Here is a 27,959-nt window from a genome sequence, read left to right as displayed (position 1 = left end):
GCCTGCCTCAAAATTGAAATTATTTTAGGCAGAATTAGAGTAAATTAGTCTATGAGACCTTGGATGTGGTCAAATACATCAATCGAAAACTGTAATTGGATCTCGAATCGGTCAAGATATAATGGAGCTATTTGTTAAAAGTTTGTACTGGAAAGAAAATCATAAATCTTCGTAGCCATTCTATGAGCCGCTATGCCGCAAAGTTAAACCAAAACAAGTAGAACTATAAGTAACAAAGTTGAGTCTTAAGATTGTTGACCTTAAAATTTACATTTTTATATGGTGATAGCTTCTCACAGTATAAACTGAAATAATTGTTTGTTTGTTTTTGAATTTCGCACAAAGCTACTCGAGGGCTATCTGTGCAACTGAAATAAATTGTACATATTTCTCTATTACACCATTTTATTTATAACTACTAACTCCGTGTTTCTTGGAATCCATTGACATTTAAGACTTTGTCCTCTAACCTACTGAACAACATTGCTGTACCTCCGGTTTATAATTCGACCTAAAAGTGTCAATCAACTAGGAATCTTATCCTATGTTATCCCTAGCAAATCAACAGAAAACTATTTTTCTTCAAAAGTTTTTCACACTTTCTGATGTGCTAATCCTTTCATTTGTGTCAGGTGCACGTGTGTTATCTTGATCTACGTCTCGTTACAAATTCTAATTTTGATTCTAAATTTAAGTTTAAAATTAGTTTCGACTAAATATAGTAATTTCAAGTGACAGCAATTTATAGTGAATCTCAATTTACTGTTAACTTAAGTATTAAATACAATAACGACTCACGCTTTAATAAATGTAACACATCTTTTCAATCATTCAAAGCCTTTTTCCATTTCGTTCTTATTAATGTATTTTTTTATTATTGCAGGTATTTCCAGTTGTCTGTGAATTAAACGGCAAGATTTGTTTGGTTTGAATTTCACGCAAAGCTACACGAAGACTATTTGCGCTAGCCGTCCGTAATTTAGCAGTGTAAGGCTAAACGGAAGGCAACTAGTAATCATCACCAACTGCCAACTCTTGGAGTACTCTTTTACCAACGATATTGGGATTGATCGTCACATTATAACATCCACATGGCTGACAAGGCGAGCATGTTTGGTGTGACGGAGATTCGAACCCGCGACCCTCTAAACGGCAAGAATGGCCAAAAGTATATGGACACCCCTTCTAATTAGTGGGTTTTACTATTTCAGCCACACCCATTGCTAACAGGTGTATAAAATCAAGCACACAGCCATACAATCTCCATAGACAAACACTGGCAGTAGAATAAATCGTACTGAAGAGCTCAGTGACTTTCAACGTGACACTGTAATAGGATGCCATCACCTTTCCAACAAGTCAGTTCGTCAAACTTCTGCCCTGCTAGAGCTGATCCAGTCAACTGTAAGTGCTGTTATTGTAAAGTGGAAACGTCTAGGAGCAACAACTCAGCGACGAAGCGGTAGGCCACACAAGCTCACAAAACGGGACCGCCGAGTACTGAAGCGCGTGGTGCTTAAAATTGTCTGTACACAGTTTCAACACTCACTACCGAGTTCCAAAGTTCCTCTGGAAGCAACGTCAGCACAAGAAATGTTCGTCGTAAGGTGCATGAAATTGGTCTCCATGGACGAGCAGCCGCATACAAGCCTAAAATCACCATGTGCAATACCAAGCGTTGGCTGGAGTGGGGTAAAGTACATCGCCATTGGACTTTAGAGCAGTGGAAACGCGTTCTCTGGAGTGATGAATCACGCTTTACTACCTGGCAGTCTGACAGACAAATATGGGTTTGGCGAATGCCAAGAGAACAATACCTGCCTGAATGCATAATGCAAACTGTAAAGTTTTCTGGAGGAGGGATAAAGGTCTGGGGCTATTTTTCATGGTTTGAGCTAAGCACTTTAGCTCTAGTGAAGGAAAACCTTAATGCTACAGCTTACAATGACATTCTAGAGAATTGTGTATTTCAAACATTGTGGCAACAGATTTGGGAAGGCTCTCTTTTCTTTCAGCATGACAATGACCCTGTGCACAAAGCGAGGTCCATAAAAACATGGTTTGCTAAGGTTGGTGTAAAAGAACTTTACTGGTCTGCATAGAACCCTGACCTCAACCCCATCAAAGTTCCACCCGTTCTCTAAATATATTTAAAGCAGAAAAAATTATTTTAATCAAAACGTAAGTTCATAAAGTTTTTCATTATTTTAATGAATGCTAAAAACAATCGTTTTTAAACAATCAGAGCATAATTAATATGACAAACTAGAAATGTGCTATTTGCATATATATATATATATAGTACAGAAATATTTATAAGTATGTACCTTAACACTGTTTGCCCCCCCAGTGGCTCAGCGGTATGTCTGCGAACTTACTATGCTAAAATCCGGGTTTCGATACCCGTGGGGGGGCAGAGCACAGATAGCCTATTGTGTAGCTTTGTGCTTAATTCGAAATAACAACACTGTTGGACAAAGCTTTTCACTACATCCCGTAAGTGTACATGTTTACTCACTGTTTTATAAAGGAAAATGTAAGTAACGCTTTGAAGTATGAAATAAATTTATCGTAGAACAGCTGCTGGTTAATAAATATAATTACATATACTTTATTAATACAGTTAATAAATTGTTAATAAAAAGTTAATAATTAATTGTAGCAGAATGAAATTATCGAATATTCAATGTAATAAAATTTATGTCTAACATAGCGCAATACACAGGTTATTATGTAATAATTACGAAATAATTAGTTAATAATAGTGGATTTACAAACATTTTCCTATTCACGGACAACTCATACGTAATTATACTTTTGAAAAAAATCGTGTAAATAAGCGAAAACGTATAAGAAATAGAAAAATTATTGAATTTTGTACTTATAAATAAAATGAACAATTGATCAAGGCCATAAATAAAGTTATTGTCATAGATGAGAATTATTCACATTATTTAAACTTTCATTAAATTAAAATACAAAATTAAATTACTTTTCTACATGAATTATATTTTAAATTGTTAAAATAAACTGGAACCGTTAGTGAAATGTGATCATTATGAGGGTAAAATAAGGGATAAAAATAATGTCATCAAAAATTGAAACATCTTTAGCAAATTAAAGAAGCGCGTGCCGAGTTATGAAGGTAAAAAATAATAGATAATGAAGTAAAATCTATAAAAATGAACTAATTAAATAATTGGAAAATACTTGGAAAGCCGTAACTATTATAACTTAACTTGTACTTTAAAAATTAGCCAGAATAAATATACAAAGAAAATTAAAGTAGACAAAGAATTATAGGTTAAAATACAGGATGTTGAAATTGAAGAGTGATCAATGATGTTTCCAAATAATGAAAGACAGGAATATATAATTTATTATTTATAAAGATTCACCTATTTCAGTAGCAGCAGCTAAGTGCCATGGGACTGTCTAGTACCTTCTTAGGCATAGTGAAACCATATTCTCTATATTAGAATATGAAAACTGATAGTTCATTCCAGTGCCCTCAAAAATGAATTGACCAACCCATTATGATAGGTTTACCTAAAAGTATCACGTGGACTTTCGATTTAGTTTCAGTTATTGGAGACAGAATTTTGTATGCAAAATGAGATAGTCTCCAAAGACTGCTATATTAGAAGAAAGTATCTGAAGCTATTACAACTTCCAGCCAATACAGAATGGTAACAAAATTACTTCGGCAACGACAGTAAGGAAGATTGATGGTTTGATCTTGAGTATCAGAAAACAGGATAACTTGTTTTACAAACCAATATCACAGTCAGAGAGTGAGTGAAGTTTGAGTAGTGAAATTAATATTTGCTATCCCTGTGAATAAATGTGATACTGGAGTCCAATGTCAAAAGTAACAAGCTTATTTAGAAAAAAAATTAAGATTAGTTAAATTAAAAACAAATTTAGTTGCAAACAGTTGTAGGTATAATAAGAAAACTTGAAATAGCCCAAATGATGCCTCTAGAGCCAAGATCAAAGCACTCAAGTTCTGGGTATTCAATAAATAAAGAAAAGTTTATACTTCCCTTTATCTTTTTGAGGTCTTGACAAGTGGCCATACAACTGTCGCAATTAACCTGAGTAGATGGAAAATTCATGTATTACTCCGCTTTTGAGTTTATATTCCAGTTTCTAAATAACACTCTCACAAAGATCCTGTCTTAGCATATCTGCATCCATGCTAAAATTTATACTTGGCACCACTCGTATTATAGATATGATTATGAGTAATTATAAATGCAATATTAAAGACTACATGGTCAGTGACAGTTCCTCAGTGCGATGGAAAAGAAACTCTATCTGAATTATTATAGTGACTATTGGCTTTGATACCTTTCTAGAAAGAATCAAATGTCAACCATACGTCACTCCATTGTCTGGAAAGATAGAGTGGTATTCGAGTAAACCTAATGTCTAACGTAACAGTATTCACAGTATAGGAAGTTCTCTAAAATTATAAATAGGTTAATTTGAATGCAGACAGCAAATTAAAAGAAAATGAAATACAAATATTCAAAAACAAACTATTTATCCAAACACAAATTTTATTGGGGCTTTACTTGTTAGTAGTCGACTTCTGTTCCAATAATTCATGAATGAAAATAAAGAATAATGAATAGTACTATTAACACCAAACTGTTTAAACCACCCCCTCAAATCTCCCCCCCCCCCCCCCACCAAACAGAAAATCACATATTTGTTCAATGTTCGTGGATTCCTTATGGAGACAAAATCGTAATCACTTTCGTGAAAATATAATTTTATTCTTTAAAAATTATACACTGTTTATTAATAAATACTTTCTGCTTTTACCGTACTGTTTTTGTTTGTCTATTTTTAAATGTTTAATATACAAATACTATTTTTGTATCTATAATGTTATAATACATATGGACCTATATAAATATATAAGCTCTTGTTCTAGTTGAGTTTGAGACCACCGAGAGTTTAATATGGTTCTGAAGTTACCAATATATATTTTTATGCACAGTAATTTAAAATCAATCAAACTTCTAAACTTTAAAAACCTTGAGAGTATATTAGTCACAGGCAAAATTAGAAAGATGCTTGATGGTTTACAACACATTTAGGATAATTATAAATCATACTAATATATCCAAAATATTCATATGTACAAAAACAATTTTCGAAGAAAATCCGATCCATTTTACAAAATGATATTAGCAAAATTAATCACTGTTTCATTATTTTGGTACTTCACAATATTCTGGAAAATCATAATCATGTGTTGTTGTTTGTGTTTCTTATCAAATATAGAAGCACTTCATTTCTTCTCGTGCATTATGAAACAGTTTCCAAGCTTTATTTAGAAAAATTGGCGTTTGTCAATCGTTAAGCGAGCAAAGACATCTTTTCCCTATCTACTGTGTTTTTAACTCTGCTAATATTAGCAACTGCTTTTCTCATTCTTATACCTTTGTCAATGAAGTGTTTGTTTTACTTTTGTGATATATCTAGTGGAAGATCTGCAGCTAACTGATGCGTGTGAGTGACTAATACTCTTACCCAAGGTCAGTCACTCACTCTTAGTCTTCTCCTACTTTTATATTGTTTTACAGCTGATCGAGAATTTCAAACCTAACCAGATTGGACTTACTGAAAAGGAGAATATGAAGCAAATATAAAAACTGCAGTCTAGCGTGATTTTCTATCATAAATAATTAGCTTACCAATTTATAATGCTTCAACTACTTTGATGTTAAAAACTGTTATTTTAAGTTTTTGTTTGCATACATTTTACATACCGTTTTAGACCAAACTTTGTCTCTTATAGTCTAAACCCAGTCTGATATTGAACGAAAGGGTTCTTAGACAATGACTTATAGGAAACAAAAGCTAGATTTAAAATGATGTTTTTACTCACTTCTGATTGATAATTTAATACCTAATTTAAGAGTAACGTAAAACAAACTAATAAAAAATTAAATATCATTTTTTTTTCTCACAAATATTAGGAAATGACTATCTTACTTAGAGGGCACTCATATCGAAGTGTAAAGTGAAATGTGTTACAAAAACACGACGGAAATATTTTTATATCATAATATAAAGACAGAATTTTGTATAAGCTGATTCGGAAATGGTGAAGTATTCTGGGTTGTGTTTTCCTTATGTTTAAGATTTTTATTAATTTTTACCTGTACCATGACTTACCTAATGCAGTTCTAAACCATGTCCCAATTGAACATGTCAACTTAAGCCTAACAGGTTAACAATAACAGTAGTACTAGTAGTGTTAGTACTGTAAGAATATCAACACTTAAAAGTTAAAGTTTTCAGTATAAATTGGAGTCGAAGTAATGAAATTATTGAACGTTTTATTTGAATTGTTTTGGCTATTTTGTTGCTAGTAAAATTATCAATATTTTTAATTTTAGTATTTAAAATTTAAATTATAGCTCATTTTACTCACTTTCGTGTTTTTCTTTTGTTGTTATAGGTAGATCGATTACGTACTTTTACAGTTCTTTCGCTTTAATTTATAATAGCACTGCTGATAGATAATAAGTTGCAAGAATTCATCTGTATAGATTTTTTTTATTCAGTTGCGTAGACAAGCAAGGCAAAGAAGAGAGTATCTCTACAGAAAATCAATTGAAGATAAAAGGAGAAGTATAGCAGAGAAAAAAGAAAAAGTAAAGAAAGCATTGGAAGGTAAATGCCATGTAACAATAACAAGATAAAATGCTAAATAAATTGATAAATTATTTAAACTAGAAACTTGGAGTATTTTCTGACTGTTATAATTAATATTGCATATTAATATAATATCTTATAGAAAACTTTATATATAAAGTGGGTTTGAAACTTGAACAAACGAAACTGAAAGGGGCAGCAACTGCCTAGTTTACTTTACAGGTGAGAAAGTTCTAGAGAACTAACTAATCCAAAAAGTTAAGTTGGTTGAAAGGGCAGTGTTGGAGGAATAATCAATAAAACAGACTTACAGGTTAGTGCCCCAAAATTGTCCTTTTACCTGAACTAATTTTCTAGATTAGTCTTCAAATACATACTCTATAAATGCCATGTTGAACTAGGCAGTTACTGCCCATTTCACATTTGTTCATAATGAAGTCTATTCCTAAATCATTTATAAGTAAATTTAAATCTTCTGACTACCAATTTAAACAAAAATGTTGGCTCACTTATAATTTGGTACAGTAAATTGTTTTGTTTTTTTTATTGTATGCCACTTCACTGTTTAAAATGGATATGAGGTATTCAGTAACATTGTTATTAGTTTTATTAATGGTAGCTGTATTTTATAATAGAAAACTACCTGTTTCTATAAAAATATTTCAATGCTTGTACCTAATCTTATTTTTCTTCTAAAATTTTCTTAATGAACACCAGAACAGTTTGAGTAATTTTAATATTTCATTAAATATGCATTTAGATTCAGATTTTCCCAAATAATGTTTCAAAATGTTAATTGGTATAAAGCATACATATAGTTAAGTTCAGAACTTTTGTTATAATCTTATGTTGTAATAAAAATTTTTGGTAGTTACTAGCAGTCTTGCCAACTGGAAAAGACAAAGCATTGGAGGTTTTGAATAAATTTAAAAAAACTTAAGAACAGGAAGTTTTTTGTGAGATCTATAAGAATTTTACTCCTAGATCAGAGGTAGACAGTAATAATATGGTAACTTGTGTGCTTTTAATGTAGATAATGTCGAAGGATAGGCACATTGGTTGTATCGGAAAGGCAGAACTACTTGCGTTAAATTTCTTCTGTAAACAGTGGGAAATTTTTCTTGTATGTTTATATATTAATCTTTTTTTTACATGTAGATGAGGAAAAATAATAGGATAATTTTGTTGTGCAAATAATTATTTTAATACTTTTATTGTTTAATTACTTTGTTATTATATAGATCAAATGTAGTTTTTTTCACTTTAAAAAATAACTTAAAAGTACAGTCATTTAAGCATAGAGGAAGGGTTGAGCTTTAGTGAGTGACATGCATGTAATTGCTAAAAGTATAAGCAATGCATGTGAGTATATACTTCTTTACAACTACTTGTAAACAGGCTGTGAAGAAATGTATTACTTGTATACCTAAATTCTTAAAGGTAAAGAGGAAGTTTGAAAATCTTTTAGAACCACTAATATTTCATCGTTATACAAAATCAAATACAAGTCATTAAATGGTAAGTAAGACTTTGAACTAGAAATTTACTTAGTTGTGAATGTTTTACTCAAAGAGTTGCTTTTTTTTGTCATAACTACACAAAGAAGTATATATATATATATATATATATATTAGTTTAGTTTTATCAGAAGAATAACATCTTTATAAGATTTACTATAACTGATCTTTTTACTTATCTAGAGAACAGGCCTATTCCACAAACTGTGAGAAATGATGCTCTCTTTCTACAGAAGGCTCTGGATTGGGATGATGGAGGTGCAGAGGGTAAGGAACAATTTGTACTTGTTTGATTATAAAAGTATATTTCATCATTAAAATTGTGCACAACCTATCTGAAAGAAATGTCTTATTGAGTTACACACCACATTCTTAATGTTTGGAAAAAGCTAATGTTTCTTACTGTGTATAAAGTTATTGGCATGTTTAAGAAATAATACTAGCTTTAGTGGTGTGAAAAAATATATTAAACTTTGCAATTAACAACTGCTTCCTTTGTGGATGTATAAAGAGAAATTTCCTCTTGTAAAACTGTATATGTATAAAAAACTGACCATTCTCTTGATGATGATAAAACAGTGAGACCAATCCATGTAAGTTCTCACATTTTAATTTTTCTCAATGCTGCCACTTTTCTGCAAATTGTTTAAGCACATAATTCAAGCAAATTCAGTGAAAACACCTAATGGTGGGGCTAGGGTTTGTGAAGAGTCAAGAAGTCTAAAATGTATGTGATGTGTATGATAGTAGTAGCTGATGTTTTCAAATTGGAAATTTATACATGGTAGCTGTATATGGTGTTACCTGATTTGATCACTTATAGAACTTCTGATCTGTTGAAGCACAGTTTGTTTTGCCAATGCATTTATGAACTTGTTTGTTTCATGAAACTCACATGGTGAATTTTTTTATTCATAAATCTCTTTTAACCCATATCTGTCACTGTGAAGGTTAAATATTTCCAATCTACAAAAGACATTGATTCTTATGTACAAAAAAGTCACTGCCAGATGTCTGTGCCCAAACAACATAGGATCCAACTTAACATTGTATTAATTTCTTTTTATCTCATTATTTTCTAGTATTCTTTGTGTGGCTGATAAGAATGATCTTGCATCAGTCAATATTTCCTTAACATGTGTGACAGAGTATTTGTAATTTCAAAGTGTTCAAGAAGTAAGTACTGCTCAGAACATAAAGTTCATCAGTGAATTACTTCTAATGTTTCAAGAAATAGCTTATAATTTGTGCTATTTTTCTTTAAAAAGCTTTGGCTTCTGAAAAGGGGAACATGCCCCTTTCAGACTCCATTTGCTCCCTTGCCACAGTTTCTTCCTGCTATCTTACCATCAGTGACATCCATGTTCATTCTGCTTTTGAAGAATGAATGATCCCATATGTTTTAAACAAGTTCTAGGTTACTTTTAGGTTCTATTAGTAAGTACATTTATGAGCTATGATTTTAAAAACTTCCAAAGTTAATAAATGGTAGGAAGTCAAATCAGTAAAAACTACAAGCAGTGAATGGAATCACCTAGATTCAAATTTCTCATTCCCCAATGAGGGAATTTCACATATGTACACTGATAATGAGTTGAGGTCAAGACAATACAGAGGAAGGAGTCACTGGTCTTCAGAGATATTTGATTATTGATTGCAGCATTGGGAATGTGTGTCTGAGATGCTTCAACTTTCCTATTGACACCCATTCCTCTGTGGTTAATATTGCTAAAGAAATACATGGCTGGATGTACCAGAATGAAGTATCATCCCTCTCAACTCAGGTTAATCACATGGATCTGATATTAAATCTTCAAATTCACCATTCAGAATTTTAATAAAGATTCATGACTGTAGACAGTAAATTGAGCTTTTGAATTTCAAGTTTATTATAAACATTGGTATAAAATATTAACACTTGTGTCTTGTGCACTAAATTAGAAAGAAAAACTGGGGAAAAACAAATTGTACTGAACAGTTAATCTTGTTGCTAAATATAAACTTCATATACACAGGTCTGGTGTTGATTACTAATAGTCTCAAGAAATGTTGAAATATATATGTAATTGTAATTTCTAGATGTAAAAAAATAGTAGAGTAGCTATATGGCATGATTCTTTTTCAGGTGTGTTGGAGCTGATTTGTTTGTATTTATTACATTGTAATATTCTGGACAAACTTACCTTGTCTGCTTTTATATGATAATGCACTACTCCATAAAAAAAAAAAACTATATCCAGCAGTGGTTTTAGACAGATAACTAGAAACTTATCCATGAATTAATATGAGTATTCTGGAACATACTAGAATGCTGTATGGTGGGCAGACCCACATAATCTGCTGTACTTGGAACTGCTTTCCAAAATACCTTGCTTTTATTAATACCTGATGTGAGTCCATTTATCATTTGAGGGCTCAGGACCTCCTCCCTTTATCAGCAAGTGTAGTTTCAGTATTTCTAGTAATAATAAATATATGTATAGTTAAATAGTTTTTCTTTAAAATTCATTGCAAGTGTAACAAAATAATAATTTTAAATAAAATTTCAATGATTTCAGGCGTAGTATCCCATGAAGATGATGAGTACAGGTGGGCTGGAGTAGAAGACCCAAAAATTGTAATCACCACCTCTAGAGATCCAAGCTCTCGTCTGAAGCAGTTTGCTAAGGTTACATTTATTTAACTTGGACTTTGTATTATTAACACTAGTTACTTGTATAATGCATGCAGACTTTAAATTAAATGCTTAGTACATATGCCCTTCATAGGCCTTTTACCAACTTTATAAGATTCACTGTACATAAAAAAAATTCATTAATTTTTTATCACTGTTCTCAGCTGTAACCATTAAGTAATTGGGTACCTTTCCATGCTATGAGTAAGCAAGAGGAAAAGTTAAAAAAAAATTATCTTTAATGTCATAACACAGAAAATGTTAAAAATGAAAACAAAGAACACTTGTACAAGTTCTGTTGATTCAGGTTCTGTTACTGTAAAGTTGCATCTTATTCTTGATATCATGAAAACTAATTATTGGGAAACCAAAAAAAATATTCCAAATTTTGTTTGGAGAAAGCTGCTCTGTGTAGTGTTCTTCCAACTAATATTTAGTCAATTCTACTACAAAGTAAATCCAATTTAATTGTCCCTTGTTTCAAGTCTTACAACCCTTGTTTTAACATTTACTTCTGCACCTGCCACCATCAAGGCAGGAGCCATACATACCAAAGACAGTAGTCGATTCTTGTAAATTGTCATCTATGTTGATGTTATGTGACTTACTCTAGTATTATAAAGCATGACCTGTGTTAATTTCTGACTTCTTGTATCCTATACTACCAAATTTTTGCAGCCAGCTAGGGGTAGCCTGGGTGTGTCTTTATCAGTATGGTGTAGCTCCTAGTGACATGTTTAGATTTGTTTGTATATTTTTCCATTTATCCACAGTTTTGAACTTAAAAGGACCAGTGTTACAGACACTCTCAGAGTGGCCAAAGGGAAGCCATTATGCACCATCTATCTCCTGTATATGCATGGCTCTCTAACATCTTGTTTGGTTCCTTGAATCAAACAACCTCCTCTCACCCACCCAGTGGGGGTCTAAATGTGCTCAAAGTTAACCAGGCACAATAGGGTTCTGGAGTAGGCTTACAAAGTCACTGAAATTGAATCCAGCATGTTATTTTGTTTAAAGCTATGTTTATGACCCCAGTCACAAGCTATCAGGTCCAAACTTGGCATATTTTTTAGGTATGACAGATTATTAATGGAGATAACGGAAGAACTGGATTGGTTCACTGGATGTCTGTAAATATTGAAGGAGACTGAACTGGAGATAATAGACAAACTAACAACTTAATTAAACTTGTACAAAAGGGAGGACCAAATAAATTCTGAAAGTTATGTTTAATTTGTCTACAAATAACCAAACATTACCATGAATCTTCTGAGAAATTACTTAATTCATGTAATTCACGGTTCTCACTTGTACTGGAGGATCATTCAGTTGCTTTCAGTTCAAATTTTGTTAAAGTAATAAATCTGAAAAGAAAAGAGTGGTACAAAAACTCCAGAAAGTCAAGAGGTCATACTTGACTATACATGACAATTGTTTATTTCAATCTTTCTCTTTGTATCTACTTAGTTTTGGAGTTTGTTACACTTCAGTTGTTGGGCTCATTTATCAGTTATTCCCCTAAGACTTGGATAGTTGGAAGAATCAAAAATAGTAATAAACAGAAACAGTAATTTTGATTAGTTGAACAAGCTTGAATTAAATGAAAATAATAATCATAATGGCAGTAATTTAATTACTTGAATAATTGGAATAATCAAAAACACTGGCTTGGGTTACTTAATTATTTTCATGACACAAGTCAATGTAATTTACTCATAACTAATTGTGTTAATTGTTGAGCTTTGCATGCCACATTTTGCTAGGTTAATTACAACTTTAATGGATGACCAGTTTTCAATTTCAAGGCATTCATTTAACTGTGTATCTTTTCAAACTTCTATTCTTATACATTTTGATATATGACACATAACCCGAACCAGGACTGGAAAGACCAACTTCAGGTAACTGACGGTGGTTCTTGAACTTACCTGTTAGTCTTCCTGGCGGGTTATGATCATTACCTTTTTGCTAGAGTAAATACCTTACAACTTCTTATACTCTGCCTTCTATCTTAACATTGTAGACTAGGTGTCAACATTGGTTTTATACTTTTTTGTTTTACTTTCATTTCCATTTATGTCTATTACTACATTTATTTATTTTTTATTTTTTTTTACATTTTTACCGAATGTCTGGCGCAGATAGCCTCGCTGCTTTGTGCCATAAAACACTAAATCAATCAATCAATCAACTTAATTATATTTAAGTTTTTTAAAATTGAAACAGTTTCTTTTAATCTTTTAGCTGTAGTAAATCAGATTTTTGTACTTTTGAGAAAGTCTACTTACATAATGTAATGTTTCCTTCACAATTATTCATTTAAGAATTTTCCTTTTTTGTAGGAGTTGAGACTTGTATTTCCCAATGCCCAGAGAATTAATCGGGGAAACTATGAAATGAAACAGTTAATATCTGCCTGTCGTTCAAATGATGTCACAGATTTCATTGTTACCCATGAAACCAGAGGAGAGCCAGGTAATAAAAACAAAATTTAAAATGAAAATTGTTATATTCTCAAGATAATCCATTTCTACTCAAGTCTGTATGTATACATGAAATTACTTAAGATTTCTTGTAAAATCTAAATTTTTTTATGTATATAAGAACTGTTATACCAAAATCATTCCTCTCCCCCCCTCCCCCCAATGGATACAGCAGTATGTCTATGGACTTACAATACTAGAAACCTAGTTTCATTACATGTGGTGGGCAAAGCACAGATAGCATTTCTGCAAAAGTAACTGATACATCTTTGATACATGGAAGTTAGCTAGAATTGAGCAAGATGTAGGAACACTATATTCCAATACAGTATGTACCTCCACTCTATAAATTAGCTGTTCTTATTCAGTACTGCCCTCCAAATGCAAACTGTTTTCTTTACACCTCTTACAAACCTTCTACTCCCATTTTAAGGAATTGGAAGATTCTAACATGTCTCCTCATGCAAATCATCATGTGTAACTTCTTAACCAATAGGAGTGTAACATCCAGTACACTTCTTTGTAGAACCTTCACTTCTTGTTTGGCAGCTTTTATGTGCAGACCTTTTCTTTTGTTCTTCACAGTTTCCAATGTGACACATTTTAAATTTCATTTGAAGTAGTTTTAAAGTTTGGATACGTGTTGCCATTTCTCTACCCATTTTATTATTGTCACATTTCTGCACTATTCTATGTTGTGCAGTTTTATAAGTTAAAAATTCCAAAGTCAATGTTACCACTTCAGGACACGCCTTCTGTTTCAGATTTCAAGGATGAGCAACTCAACAGTGAATCTTTTATTTTTTCTCAATCCTTTTTGATTTTTCCTCCCTCTAATGATATTCAGGTTTATGATGAATCACTTTCTCTCCCAGCTATATAAATGGATCAGTAGGTCTGAGGATGAACCTGTCTTGCATTGTGAATGTTCTCAAGCTTCTGGTGGTTTATTGGGCACTATCTTGTTTCCTTTCTTTCATTTGTCACTGTCTGGTGAGGATTCATTCCAGCAACTTTACCATTGTGGCTCATTTCAATCACCAAAGGAGTACCTAGTTCAGATATCTTCCCCTCAATGTGGATTTGTGTAAGAGGTGAGGGGACCTCCCAGAGAAGGTTCTGTTCTTACAGTTTACCTCCTCTGGGATCTAAACATCCACTTGCATGTTTGCCATGCGTGGTAACCCATGAAGGGGAGGAGAGAATCCTGATGGTTGAGGGATCCAACTCCAACACATCACTTTGGCCTTGAATTCCTGTAAACGGGCTTTCTTGGGGTGCCCCCCTCCCGGATCAATCGGCTAGTCCATTTGGGTCAGGGTCAACTGAGTACCAGCATAGGACATCCACAACGGGTGTTGTGGACATTGTGTCTGACACTGGTGTTCGGGTATAGTGCTCATGAAATCCTGGTATGGCTGCAGTGCCCTTATGGCACTGTAGTGCATCCCCTTGAAGGGCTCCATGGTGGGTGGGGTCAGTGGGCACCGAAAAAATTTCTATTTATTATGGATACTCTTAAAACAAAAAAAGTAACACAACTTGAAACCATCGAGTAAAACCAGACCACGCATTGATGAATCTGTACAGCAATTGGCTATAACCATTCACTTGAGAGTAAGGCATTGGTGTTCTGCTGGCATAGATGCAATATGGCTTCCTGACACTGTTAATGCAATCGCAAGGAATATTCCATCTTCTTCCTGGATAACATGCTCTCCTTTCCCTATATATGTATAAAATCACAAGAGTTTGATGTGTCACCTTACAGTCTGATATGACCTTGTTATCATACATACAATAATGTGGAGCTGATTCATCACCTTAAAGTTGGCATGGCCTCCTGTTACACATTCCATACCACCTGGAGCTGATTTGTTGCATATGCAGTTCATCTCTTTTGATTGAAATCTCTATTCCTAACTTTGCAGGGATGTCAATTTTCAAAGCATTGAGATGTTGAATTCAAGTGAATTAATCTACACAAGTTAAATCCATACTCCTGATGCTGGGTGGCCTGTCCCAGATTGCTGTATGGTGTTGATTATTGTGTTGTACCCAGTAATTAGTGTGGATCTTATCCTCAATCCTTGGGTAGGAGGTGATGGTCTATATGATCCTCATCCTATCTTTGCATAGATGTCCATACCCTGTAGAGAAGATTTTGGATGTAATTGGTGTATCAAGTGTGGTGTGACATGCCCTAACCACTCTACACATAGGCAAAGAGCATACCAGGTTCAGAAGAGGTGAGGTTCCCCTACTTTCATCCTCAGATTTTTCTCTCATGATCAGCAGAATCCTTCAAGTGCATCTATTGTTCCCTTGCATCAAACTCTCCTCCTTCTCAAGGTAATCTTGTGAGAGGAGGTAAGTACCATTTTGGAAGTTATAATTACCTTTACTAAAAATATATTTCCAATGGATACTTATCTCTTATCACATTTCCCGCTCTTTCTCCTTCCCACTTTTCCAGTACTGGTGTCTTTGCCAAGCTTTGAAATGAATGTTCAGTGGATGAGTATAGAGGAAGTTGCATGCACCATGTGAGTGTGTCATGCTCCTATTTGCTAGTAAGGGATGCATTTGCTTGAGAGATACTTTAAAATCTTCCAATTCCAACACTTGAGAGCAGAAGGCTTTGACATCAGATTTATATACTATTCATTTTACTATACATTCCTGACTTAGTGATATTTTGTGGTATAAGAAAGATACAACCTACAGAGATATTGAAACAACTGGAGATATGCATTTCAGAGGTGTTAGAAGTTATGCAAATGCAACATTTAAACCATACAGTGTAAAAAGTATTTTTAATCTTCAGATGAACATTACTTTGCAATTCATATATTCAGAGTTTGAGTTATACTTGCGTCATTAATTCAGACGTAGTTTTGTGCACAACAGACTTGGTTTTCTTAAATGGGAAAAACAGTATTTATAAAATTTCCAAAGAATCAAATATAAATCCATATGGTATAAAAGTGTCCCCAAATTCTTTGAGAAATAAGGGATTTTTTTCACTATTAGGTACAAAATGAAATGTATGTACAAACAATTGAGACAGAAAACCAACCACTGACTGGAAAAGTACAATTCTTTAAGAAGAAATAAATGTTGATTTTTTTCCTACCATTTATAAGAAAAAAAACATTTTCCTTTGGAACATATTGGATACAGTTCATACTATATGGAATATAATTACTCTCAGTTTTAGTGTAATTTAATAATGTATATATTCCAGTAATGCGATTATAGATTGATGCTTAAAAATACAGAAGGAATTTTTCAGAACAAAGTAATCACCTTTAAAAGAAATTATGAACTGAATGAACAAGATTTTTTTTATTTCTGTAGATGGAATAATAATCTCTCATCTTCCATATGGACCAACAGCATACTTTACCATATTAAACACTGTTATGAGGCATGACATCCCTGACATTGGAACTATGTCTGAAGCATACCCACACCTTATTTTTCACAATTTCAAGTCTCGCTTGGGAAAAAGAGTAAGTATATGAAAACTTACTTTATTTTTGTTAAAGATTAACCTTTATTCCATGATGGCAAATGTCTGGTAAGTGTTAAGTGCATACCTCCAAATAAATTTATAAAACATAAGAAAAATACTTTATCTTTAATATTTTGTCCTATGCTTAGTGTAAATTTGCAAAAGAATATTTTAAAAGTGCCCAAACTGCCCAGTTTTTAAAAGTCAACACACTTATATTTTTTTAACAAATTTTCTGACTATCACGTTGATATATATATAAAATTAAGAAACTGTCATTCTCTATAATATAATTAACCGTCTTGTTTTTTTTCATGAATATCCTTCTCTTTCTTAATTTATTTATTATTACAGGCTTTTATTCACATCACATAGTCATAAAAGAAAAAGAAAAAATAAAGTTTTGAAATTAACTACTCAATGGTTATACACCATTAGGTAGAGCATGTTTATAAAGTATTCTTTAATAAGTAGGGCAAATAAAATTCTTCGAGAAATAATTTATGGTTTCAAAGGAAAGTGATGTAACTCTTGCACTGAACAACAACAGAATTTAATTTAGAAGACTTGGGAACAAATCAGATTGGGGAATGTTTCATAGTTTTCTTATGTTCCTTTCATTCCTGAAGTTGTTTTTGTGTTATCATTGTTTGAAAGTTATGTTGATTTTATTTTTATTTTTTGTATAACAAGACATCTGGTAGCTCTTATTAGTTTTGGAGAAACTGGGGTGGTAATGGTAAAAATATTCCATGCCCCATATCATTGTTTATTAAATATTTAAGTTTACCATACCAAAACAATGCACACAAATTCATAATGATGAATAAAATAACTTATAATTTATTGAACACAGAGTATATTTATATTAGTTATAAATTTATTTCATATAGATACTTATGTTTATAAAGTATTATCTAAACTGATCTGACACAACCAAGATTTATATCAATAGTAAATTTTTGTCACTTTTGCATGGCTGGTTACAGTTTATAGATGCAAGTGGAAACTGCTGCAATTGGCAAAATAAAATTTGTAAAGAAATATGTTTAGGAAAATCAAGCAAGTTGAAATTGGAAAAATGAAATAGAAGTTATGAGTTTTATGTGTGGAGCTTTCTTGAAGATAACTCCACGAACTTGTTTGCTTCTTAAAATACTTTTTTAACATACTTTTACACTGCTAGAATGCTTTCATTTTGATGTTCTGTGCAAATCTCTTATGTAGTTACTGGGAAACAAATATTAGAAGATTATTATTCTGATTTTCTTTATTGCATTTGTATAGTTTGTAATTTGTTGTATCAAATATTCAAAGTGGTTATTTGATCCTGTTTCTTTTAAGCTGATGAATATACTTAAGTACCTGTTTCCAGTTCCAAAGGATGATTCAAGAAGGGTGGTCACCTTTGCAAATCAGGACGACTACATTTCATTTAGGTAACGATGCCATAACATTAATATTTTCTTTGAATTTTCCATTATTTTGATGATTTTGTTTTCATCTTGCTCTATGCTGAATTGCTTTTGCCTCCTTCTTAATTTTACAGTTACAAAGTGATTAGACTAAAGTACTTCTACTGGAGTTCTTAGTGGTTTGTACTTGTGTGTGTATGTGTCCATCTAGACCAGACTCCGTCCACTGCTGTTCATAATCAAATTTACACTTTTCTTAACTGAGTGTTTTGGCTACTTTTTCTTTTAAGCTTGTTTTTATGAGTAGAGGTTTTATCAGACAATAAAAATCTGTGGTCTGTTAGCTGGTAAGAACATTGCTTATATACAAGGTCTACATATTGGTAAAGCATGGTAGTAATTTTAAAGTGAATGACCTTAATACTCCTAAATGATAGACATTTTGTTATATAAAAGTATGTATATACCTGTAATCCAAGAGTACTTCTGAAAGTATATAATTCTTTGCTACTTTTAATTGTTTAACTTAGAAGACCGAAAAATCAATTTATAGTTTTTTTCTTTTCTCGGATGGCTAAACTGATCTAGAGTTAAGATTCCATGGCTTATGTCCTGCTACACACTTTAGGGACATAGATGTATTAAAACAGTGATGGTCAAATCCTCTTCTTTGGTCTGACGAGAGTAGCCAAATAATGAGGGTTGGAAGTTGTTGATTAGCTATTTTCACTGTCATTTCAAAATTAGGGGTGGCTAACACAGATTGCCCTCATGTAGTTTTTGGAAAATCCAACAAACAACCTTTATCACAAATTTCATATTTTTTCACCTTTGATAGATATGCATCAGATTTTATGTATATTTTTTAACTTTTGTGATCAAGGAAACCTACATGCTGCAGTATTTTAATACTATCTTTGTTATGGTACTTTCTGTAAATGAAGTGATTTCTATTTATAACTGTTGATTCTTTCACTTTGACCTGTATATATATTTTTTCACATTACTACAAATTTTCATTTACCATTACAGTTCTTCATTCAGACATTTTGAATCTGTGTTAGTAACTAGATATAAATATTTTAAACTTTTTCAGACACCATTTGTACAAGAAAGTAGAAGGAAATATAGAACTGCAAGAAATTGGACCAAGATTTGAGATGAAACGTAAATATATTTTTCTTGTGATGTTTTGCTTCAAAGATGTTGGATAATTTCTCAGATTAGCTTTAGGCTGTCGGACTATATAGCTCTAATTATCTGTAATCAGAAGAACATAAAAGATAAAAGCTTTGACTAGAAGTGCCCATTCAGCTTGATCATATGTTCTAGTAATCTACTGTAAAACAACCAATGATAAGTTTAATATACATGTATAAACTTACTGATTAATTATTTACAATTTTATTATTTTATGGAAAATGGCATCTTGCTCGTATCTAAATTTTTAATGTGTTATGATTTATGGCTGCTTGAACCTGATTAACCCTTTTGTAATGGGTCACAGATCAAATGCCATGTCATCACGTTTGTTGACTTGTATTCAAAATTTTATTAAACTACTATTTTATAAATTTATGTCAGTAAGTTTGGAATTAAATTGTAGATTATAACTCAAACTTGTAAATTATGAAATTAACTCATAATATTAAAAGTAAATATTAAAAGAACACACCCAAATATAGACTTTAGTGAGTCATGTGGTATGTTGAATGTAGCAGTTTAAAATTAGATGTTTGTAATGTAAAAATACTAAGTCTATAGTTTAGTATAAATTAGGAACTCAAATTACTAATATTAACAAGCTAGAATATGAAATAAGAACCTCGTATATTTTTATTTTGCCAAGATATGACTTACGTATTTAATCAAATACTGTGGTCCTGTTCACTTCTTTCCATTTTTGTAAAAGATCTCTTGTATACATTTACTTTGATATATGTCATGTGAATAACCAATGGAGAGCTTAAAATGTCCTCAGTGGTTTTCTCACCCATTTTAATTTGTGAAAAAGCAACCTTGCTCATTCGAATGAAAATTTCAAGAAGGTAGGTTGTGTTTTTAGTCTGCTTGAAGTTTCATATTTTTTAAAATCTAAGATCTCAGTTACTTAGCTTAATAAAATAGTATAATTTTATGGTATCAGTATAGTTAAGATTTTTTTTTTGTTATTCAAATGTATGTATGAAGCCTAAAAAAATATTGTTTGTTAACCATGTGCAAAATTTTAAAAGGCTTAACAACCTGTGTCTAGCAGCAACTGAGTTCAAAGATCATAGCGAGAAAAGATAATTGTTTGGTTTACTTAATTTATTGTTCTATATTTTAAGAAAAATAATTTATTTCTAAATAGTAATAATCTATATACATATATAATGTATAATTAAAATGTGACTGTATATTACAAAATACGATTCCACTAAAACACAGCCAAGACAGGGAAGACTAAAGGTCAGTTTTGTATTATTTGAGATGTAACATGAGTTCACATGCATCAGGTCAATGCAAGCTGTGTAACATTAGTTAGGCATGACTGGAAGGTCAATATAATAAAAATAATAAATATATAGCATTATGAGACTTAAGCTAGTTAGACTAAACATTTGTACTTTTGTGTTATAATATGTAGTCATTCTAGCATGAAAAAAACATAATTTGTATTTAATTCCTTTTTTTATGATGGTTATGAGGTTGGTTAAGCATTTGAAATGTATTTAGGAAATTTTAGAGATTACAAAAATAACATTTGGGATTTTTGGGACAAATGTTAGTTTTTTTTAATCATAACATGAAATCACTTTGTACTCAGACTAGTAACAGAACAGACTCAATTTTCATAAACAAACCTAGTAAAAATATTTCATTAAAAATCCAATTTTTTTATATACAAAATACTTGTAATCTTTACTCAAATCTACCAAATTTTGTAAAGATACACATAATGTATCAAAAGTTATAGTGCAAAAACTTAGTGTGCAAATATGCAAACTCTTGTATATTATACCAAGCCTATCACAAAAGGGTTAATGCTGTGGTTGACATTCTTCACTGCTGATGGGTTGAAAGTTTGTGTCACTTAAAACAAGAAAAAGTAGGTAATGGTAACCACTAACAGCAAAAAGTAGGTAATGGTAACCACTAACAGCAAAAGAAACTATTTCTTTTTATCTTTGTTTCTGTATTTGTGTGTTTTCTATGGTTACGTTGTGTTTATTTGACTTAACATACCATAGAAAACACTCAAATACTAAATAAAGAAACAAAGATAAATAAATGCAAAATTAAAGAAGCCTTACTTATACAACAACTTAAACCCAAAATAAACCAATATAAAGGAACACCTTTATACCTATATTAAAAAATAAAAATAATATAATTAATAATAATAAAATAAATAATATAAAGTTATATATTCAAACATCTAAGCACGCCCTCTACATTCCGACACTCAGTTACACAACCTCTTTCAAACATGTGGTCAGCTTCTCGTCAGTTACCTCTTTCTGTCTTTGTGAACCTGGCGATGACCAAAGAAGGTCGAAACATTGTTCGCTCCTCTACATAAAAAAAGTTTCTCAACTCAAATGAGCCGTTTTTACATATATAATGAATCTTCTTACTTAGAGCAATATTTTGTTAATGTAAAATAGTGCATTTTAGAAGAAACTTATAAATAGATTAGAATAGTGTGGTGTACATTAATATCACAGCTCTACCTGTACTAAATAAAATGTTTTGCTGGACAGTATATTTAGTATCACAGCTCTAATTGTGCTGAATAAAATGGTGTGGTGAACAGTAATGTATGATTACAGCTGTGTCTGTGTTGTAAATGTGGGGTTAGTTTTCTCTGTGAACAATGGGAAAAACTCCAAACTCTCTGCAATCAAGTAGCATTATGCCTAAAAAGTTCTTCACGTTCTAAATACAAGAAAGTTCTTGTATTTAGCACAATATTCACATCATGAGTTTGAGAATATTTTCTGTGTCTAATGCATGCAAGTAGAAACAAACATAATGTAACATATTCTTTAGTAATACCAATTTAAGGAAAACAAACTGTATTAGAAATCAGATTGGCTACTTAGTTTTTCTTGTCTGTAATTCAAAACTAAACATGTAATTTTCATAAAATTTTGTACCTAACCATTCAAGGTGTAAATATATTGTTTAGCATTCGGAGATATTTATATACATGTATACATTAGTTTCACTTAAATGTTTTTTGTAAAAGGGCATCTTATGCCTTTCTGAATTGTTATAATTTGTATCTGCTTAAGTATAATGAAGCCTATGCAGCATACTGTTTGTTAGTTTGTAAGTGTTTGATCATTTGAATTTAAAAGAAAGAAAACAAGTGTGTCTGCCAACACTAGAAGGAACCAGTAAAAGGCTCAAAATTAATGTACATTGTAGATTTTGCAGGTGGTATTTTGGTGATTGTCAACTGCTTTTTCTAACAACATGAATTTGTTTGAGGTATCTTACAAACTATTTGTTAGCTAATTATTGTAACATCCATTGTTCAATGAATTCTCAAAGGATTGTTCTCAACAATTTATTGAATAATAGGTACAAGGTCTGTTCAAAAAATACGCGGACTGACGTCATAAAACAAAATGTACTTTATTTAGAAGTTACAGGTCTGGGACCCCTTCAAAGTACTCTCCTCCCCAACGCACACACTTATCCCAACGGTGTTTCCACTTGTTGAAACAGTCCTGGTACGCTTCTTTTGTAATGTCCTCCAGCTCCTTCGTTGCATTTACCTTAATCTCGGGAATCGTCTCAAATCTTCTTCCTTTCAAGGGTCTTTTGAGTTTGGGGAACAAGACAAAATTGCAAGGAGCAAGGTCAGGTGAGTAAGGGGGGTGGGGAAGAACAGTGATCGAGTGTTTGGCCAAAAACTCATGAGTTCTGAGGCACAAATTTCGCAGCAACACGGTGCATCTTCAATTTTTCGGTCAAAATCTCGTAACAAGATCCAACTGATATCCCACACTCTTCAGCAAGCTCCTTGACAGTCAGACGTCGATTTGCCTGCACCAGGGTGTTGATTTTGTCGACGTGTGGGTCGTCAGTTGACGTGGAAGGACGTCCAGGATGCTCATCATCTTCAATGGACTGTCGACCATCCTTAAAACGTTCATGCCACTTGAAACATGCCGTGACGCTTCATAGCAACATCACCGTAGCGAGTTAAGCATAGCAAAAGTTTCAGTCGCAGATTTTCCAAGTTTAACACAAAATTTCACAGCAAGTCGTTGCTCCTTCAGGTCATTCATTCTGAAATTCGCCAAACGAAAAAATCGCACTTCACTTAAAACCGCGTAGCTAATACACAAATGAAGATATTTGCAATCGGGAAATGGCGTCGTAATCAGCTGATCTGTGCGAACCTAGCGACACCAAGCGGATTCCCCTGGAACCAACTGGAGCCACACAATTCAAACAGTCCGCGTATTTTTTGAACAGCCCTCGTATTCTCATGATATAATAACTGCTGTCTTTGCATTGTTAATGCAACAGATGCATTCTTGCCATTTTCACAGTTTTCAATTGTTATATTTTTGTTAACTCACATCTTTATATTATCTTATTCTCAAAAAGAATTTGAAATTGTCCAGAGTTTTATAGTTCATATTTTATATTTTAAAATTATGTAATAGGTATATTAAAAAAATAGACAGGCTCTCCTACACATGTCAAAAAACAATCTTCACTGTGTATCATTCTTTGCTAATAACCTTGCTAAAAAGGTGAGATCTGATACAGAATCACAGTAAGTAAAGCTTGAAATACCATCTGTCTTAGTAAACGTTTTTAACTTTTATTGTGGCTCATAACTTTAAGTCTTGGCTATTAGAACAACTTTAAAAAGTGTTACCAAAGAAGAATTACTTTTGGCTCAACTTTAACCTGTAAATTACCATTAGGATTCATATTTGACAGCATTCAATTTTTCAATTTTTTCTTAACTGTCTATCCATAAAAATGTTTACAGGTTCATGACTTTGTTGGTTGTGGGTTCAAAAGAAGAATTATCTTTGTCCTAAATTTAACCCTTTAATTACCATTGAGATCCATATTTGACAGCATTGAATTTTATTAAGTTTTTTTTTTTAAACTAGCTAGCTATGCATGAAAATGTTTAAGACTTTGTTAGTTTCAGATTTCTATTAACATAAGTCATAATAAAATATATAAACAAAAATATCTTCAGTGTTTCAATTCCATTTCTTCCTGTGATTTACCATAAAAAAGTGTTTTCACAAGATTTGTTTGGTAATTCTTTATGTTGAATCTTGTAAGTGGCAAAAATACTAAAGTACTCAATATTATATAATATATGGGCCTTATTAGGTTTGAAGGATGTAAAAACAAGATGTTAACTTGAAGGTTGAGATATATTTAATATTATAAAACTTAAGCCAGAAAATAACTTTTCACATCTCTACTGAAATTAAAAGCTAACTCACAGAAGTCTAATCTCATGCCACAAGTCACAGTAGCCATGCATGATTGAAACAAGGTTGTATTCAACACGGAAAAAATTAAATTGTCGACCATTTAATCATCTTGAGATCACCATTATGTAATGTAATTTATCAGTATAAAAACAACACTTCATTCAAAGAAGCTTCCTTGTTGACTCAACAGTAAACTTGAGAACCTTACACTAAAATCAGAAGTTTGGTTTCCTGAAGTGGTAATACATAGATCATTATGTAACTCTATGGTAAAACAACTGTTAAAAAGTAAATTGAAATATGACTCATTGTGTGAGGTTTTGTTTGTTTTTTCACCCACTTTGCTTGAAAAAATATTGCATGTTATAATATGTATAAATTCATTATGACTGTAATTTTTCCATATAAAAATATGTTTTCTGTTAACTTGCAAGCCACTTTTGATGAGCTGTTCATGAATATATGAGAGCAACACCCTTTTCAATGAAACGTTTGCAATAGGAGCTACTTTTCTTCTCGACTTGTGTTTTGAATTATATGTTTGGAATAGCTATTCTGATTTCATCAAATGTTATTATTTGACAAAGTTTTATTGTCCAATTTTTTACTTCATTACTCATTTGTTTTCAGTTGTAATATAATGTTGGTATTTTTTTTTATAAGACCATTGTAATTGAAGTTATTTATCAAACAGTTTGTGTATTACTTAGGCTAAACATTTATGAAAATAATGCCTGATTTGATGACAGTTGAATAATAAATAATGCACGATTTTTATATTAGATATAAAGTAGCTGTCATTTGTTTTAAATGTTGGTTCAATGCAGATATTCCTGCATATCACTGAGTTGGTTTATATAAATATAATTTTATCATTTTTTTTCTAAATTTCGTGATATTAAATATATTTTCTTGTAGGAATAAGATGTTTTTTTTTGTTAATACCTTGTATGTATAATAAATTGAATAATGTTATATTTGCAGTGTATGAGATCAAACTGTGCACCTTGGATGAGGAAGCAGCAGGAGATGTTGAGTGGACATTAAGGCCATACATGAACACTGCCAGAAAACGACAGTTTCTAAGTGACAATCCTTTCTGAAGTATCAACTATAACCTAGTTTGTAAACATATAAAACTCAAATGATATTTTAAAATTTTGTGACGTGTGTGTATTTATTTTAAGTGTCACAGAGCCACAGTTTACTTTTTTGCTAACTTTGTATGGATGTGCACTATTTGTTTCATTATAATGTAGATATTTTACCAACTTAGCTGAATATTCATTTAACCAATGATGAATGTACAGAACTCTTACCAGTGTGGTACAACCCTGTACTGGTGAAGGATTGTTTACTGTAATTCTACACAAAATGTGGCAATCTTCTATTAAAATATACACTTAAAATGAGAAGTATTACAAAAGCATTTTTATTCATTGTATGTTTGTTAATTGATGAAGTCAGTTTGACTCAGACTTTGACACTGTAAAGTGATGTTAGTGTTAAGAAGAGAAATACTTATGTCCACTGTCCAGTTTATATATAGTATTTGCATACCTTCTTCAATACCTCTGAAACGTACATCTACGGTTTTGTTGCAGATTCTTATGCATTGTATCTGGTACCTACCATGAACTATCACAAAATGAACAATATAGGGTAAAGCCAATGATTGATAATTCTGGTATTGAAATATTGAATGGCACTCTGTAAGAAGTTATGGTATACACACTTTGACCCCAACCCATGCACACTTAGACATCATGGAAGTCAGTACTGACTGATAAACTTATTAATTTTGAACTTCTATATCATATGGTCAGCTGTTCACATTACATACGAGGTATTTACTGGGGCCTCCCCAGTTGACAAAATTAATGAGGTTAATTAGAATTTTGAAGGATACCCAGAACCTGAATATAAAGAAATAAAAATGCAGTCCCCTTAAATAATGCCAAATAATATTTTGCACATCTCTGATTTGAAATCCATGACAAACAAATTCAGAGAACTTTGAAGGAAAAAACTTGAGCCTAACAGTTTTTGACATTAATATTAAGATTGTAAATGTGTGACAATATTTCTATTTTTCAGTATGTGTTATAAACATAAGTTTATGAAGGTTTTCTAAAGTTAAAAGCATCGCAGACGGTTCTTCACATATTTAACTCAAAACATTTGAATTGAGGTAAATGAAGAAAATGCCACGGCAGTGAGAGAGAAAAAGACACAGGACAAATTGTCAAAATAACTTGAAATGTTTATTAACTTGTAACAAAAATTAAGTTTTATCATCTGGAGTTGCTAGAGAGCATTTTTATCAACTTGGTGAGAGATCTCACCAGGAAGTCTCCTGTTGGATCAGCAGTAAGGCTTAGAATTTTGAAAATTGGGTTTCATTATCTGCAGTAGACCAAAGATAGCCCATTCTGTTGTTTTGTAACTTTTGTATAGTAATTACAATAGCATCATCTTTCCCAGAGCATTGTTTCTTCTAGGTCACTTGGTCATTTCTTAAGTAAAAATAGGACACAGCCTACGAGTGTTTTTAAACTTCATTACAGTTGATCTCAATAGAGATCACTAATGGAAATAAACCACACAGTTTTCCAATGACACCTTCCATGGTATGTTTCAGCAACACCAAAGAAGAATATCTCGAAACAATGCGCTATCAGGGCAGTAAGTGAACTACAGATTTTTTTTAATATACACGTTAACTGTGTGCCCTCCCGAAATCACGTAAATACCACAACTTTTAATCTAATGATTTGTATACTAGTTCACTAAACCTGTAAGTTTACAAAGCACGAATTAAGTAATGGAATCTTTTCAATCAAAATAAATCTCTTCATGTTTGGTTCTGTAAATAGGTATTGTATTTTTTAAAATATCGAGCTTTAGTGTTTTTAAATCTTAATTTTCCCATCCTTACTCCACTAGCTCAGTGGCAAGTTTGCAGGCTTATGACAGTAAAATTGGAGTTTCGATTCCTGTGTTATGCAAAGCACACGTAGCCCATTCTGTAGCTTTGTTTAACAACAATCAACCAAATTAAACTCTTGCGGTAATGAACTAAACTTTCAAGAATGTTGAGTAATTTATTGTAATTGAAAAACTGGATAGATATATATGTTTACGTAATTGAACTTTTTCGGAACAGTTCTGTCTTCAAAATTTAAATTTTTGTAAATGGCTT

General features: G+C 32.0%; 1 protein-coding gene across 1 annotated transcript; it reads left to right on the top strand.

Moving 5' to 3' along the window:
• Nucleotides 1-5,995: 5,995 nt before the first annotated feature.
• LOC143223503 (U3 small nucleolar ribonucleoprotein IMP4) lies at nt 5,996-26,172 on the top strand. The gene is made up of 9 exons (XM_076451573.1): nt 5,996-6,124; nt 6,588-6,696; nt 8,379-8,462; nt 10,754-10,863; nt 13,215-13,347; nt 16,716-16,870; nt 18,217-18,311; nt 19,384-19,454; nt 25,742-26,172. Exons 1-9 carry the CDS (start codon nt 6,122-6,124, stop codon nt 25,858-25,860), a joined length of 879 nt encoding a protein of 292 aa, XP_076307688.1. The 5' UTR covers nt 5,996-6,121; the 3' UTR covers nt 25,861-26,172.
• The last annotated feature ends 1,787 nt before the right edge of the window (nt 26,173-27,959 follow it).

Source organism: Tachypleus tridentatus, chromosome 8 (assembly GCF_004210375.1).
Source record: "Tachypleus tridentatus isolate NWPU-2018 chromosome 8, ASM421037v1, whole genome shotgun sequence".
Lineage (NCBI taxonomy): Eukaryota > Metazoa > Arthropoda > Merostomata > Xiphosura > Limulidae > Tachypleus > Tachypleus tridentatus.
The sequence above is the reverse complement of the archived record's forward strand: the minus strand, read 5'-3'. Positions and strand labels throughout refer to the sequence as shown.

Coding starts and splice junctions, on each gene's coding strand:
- LOC143223503 (XM_076451573.1), top strand. Junction 18,312..19,383: donor GACGACTACATTTCATTTAG/GTAACGATGCCA, acceptor AAACTTTTTCAG/ACACCATTTGTACAAGAAAG. Junction 19,455..25,741: donor ACCAAGATTTGAGATGAAAC/GTAAATATATTT, acceptor TTATATTTGCAG/TGTATGAGATCAAACTGTGC.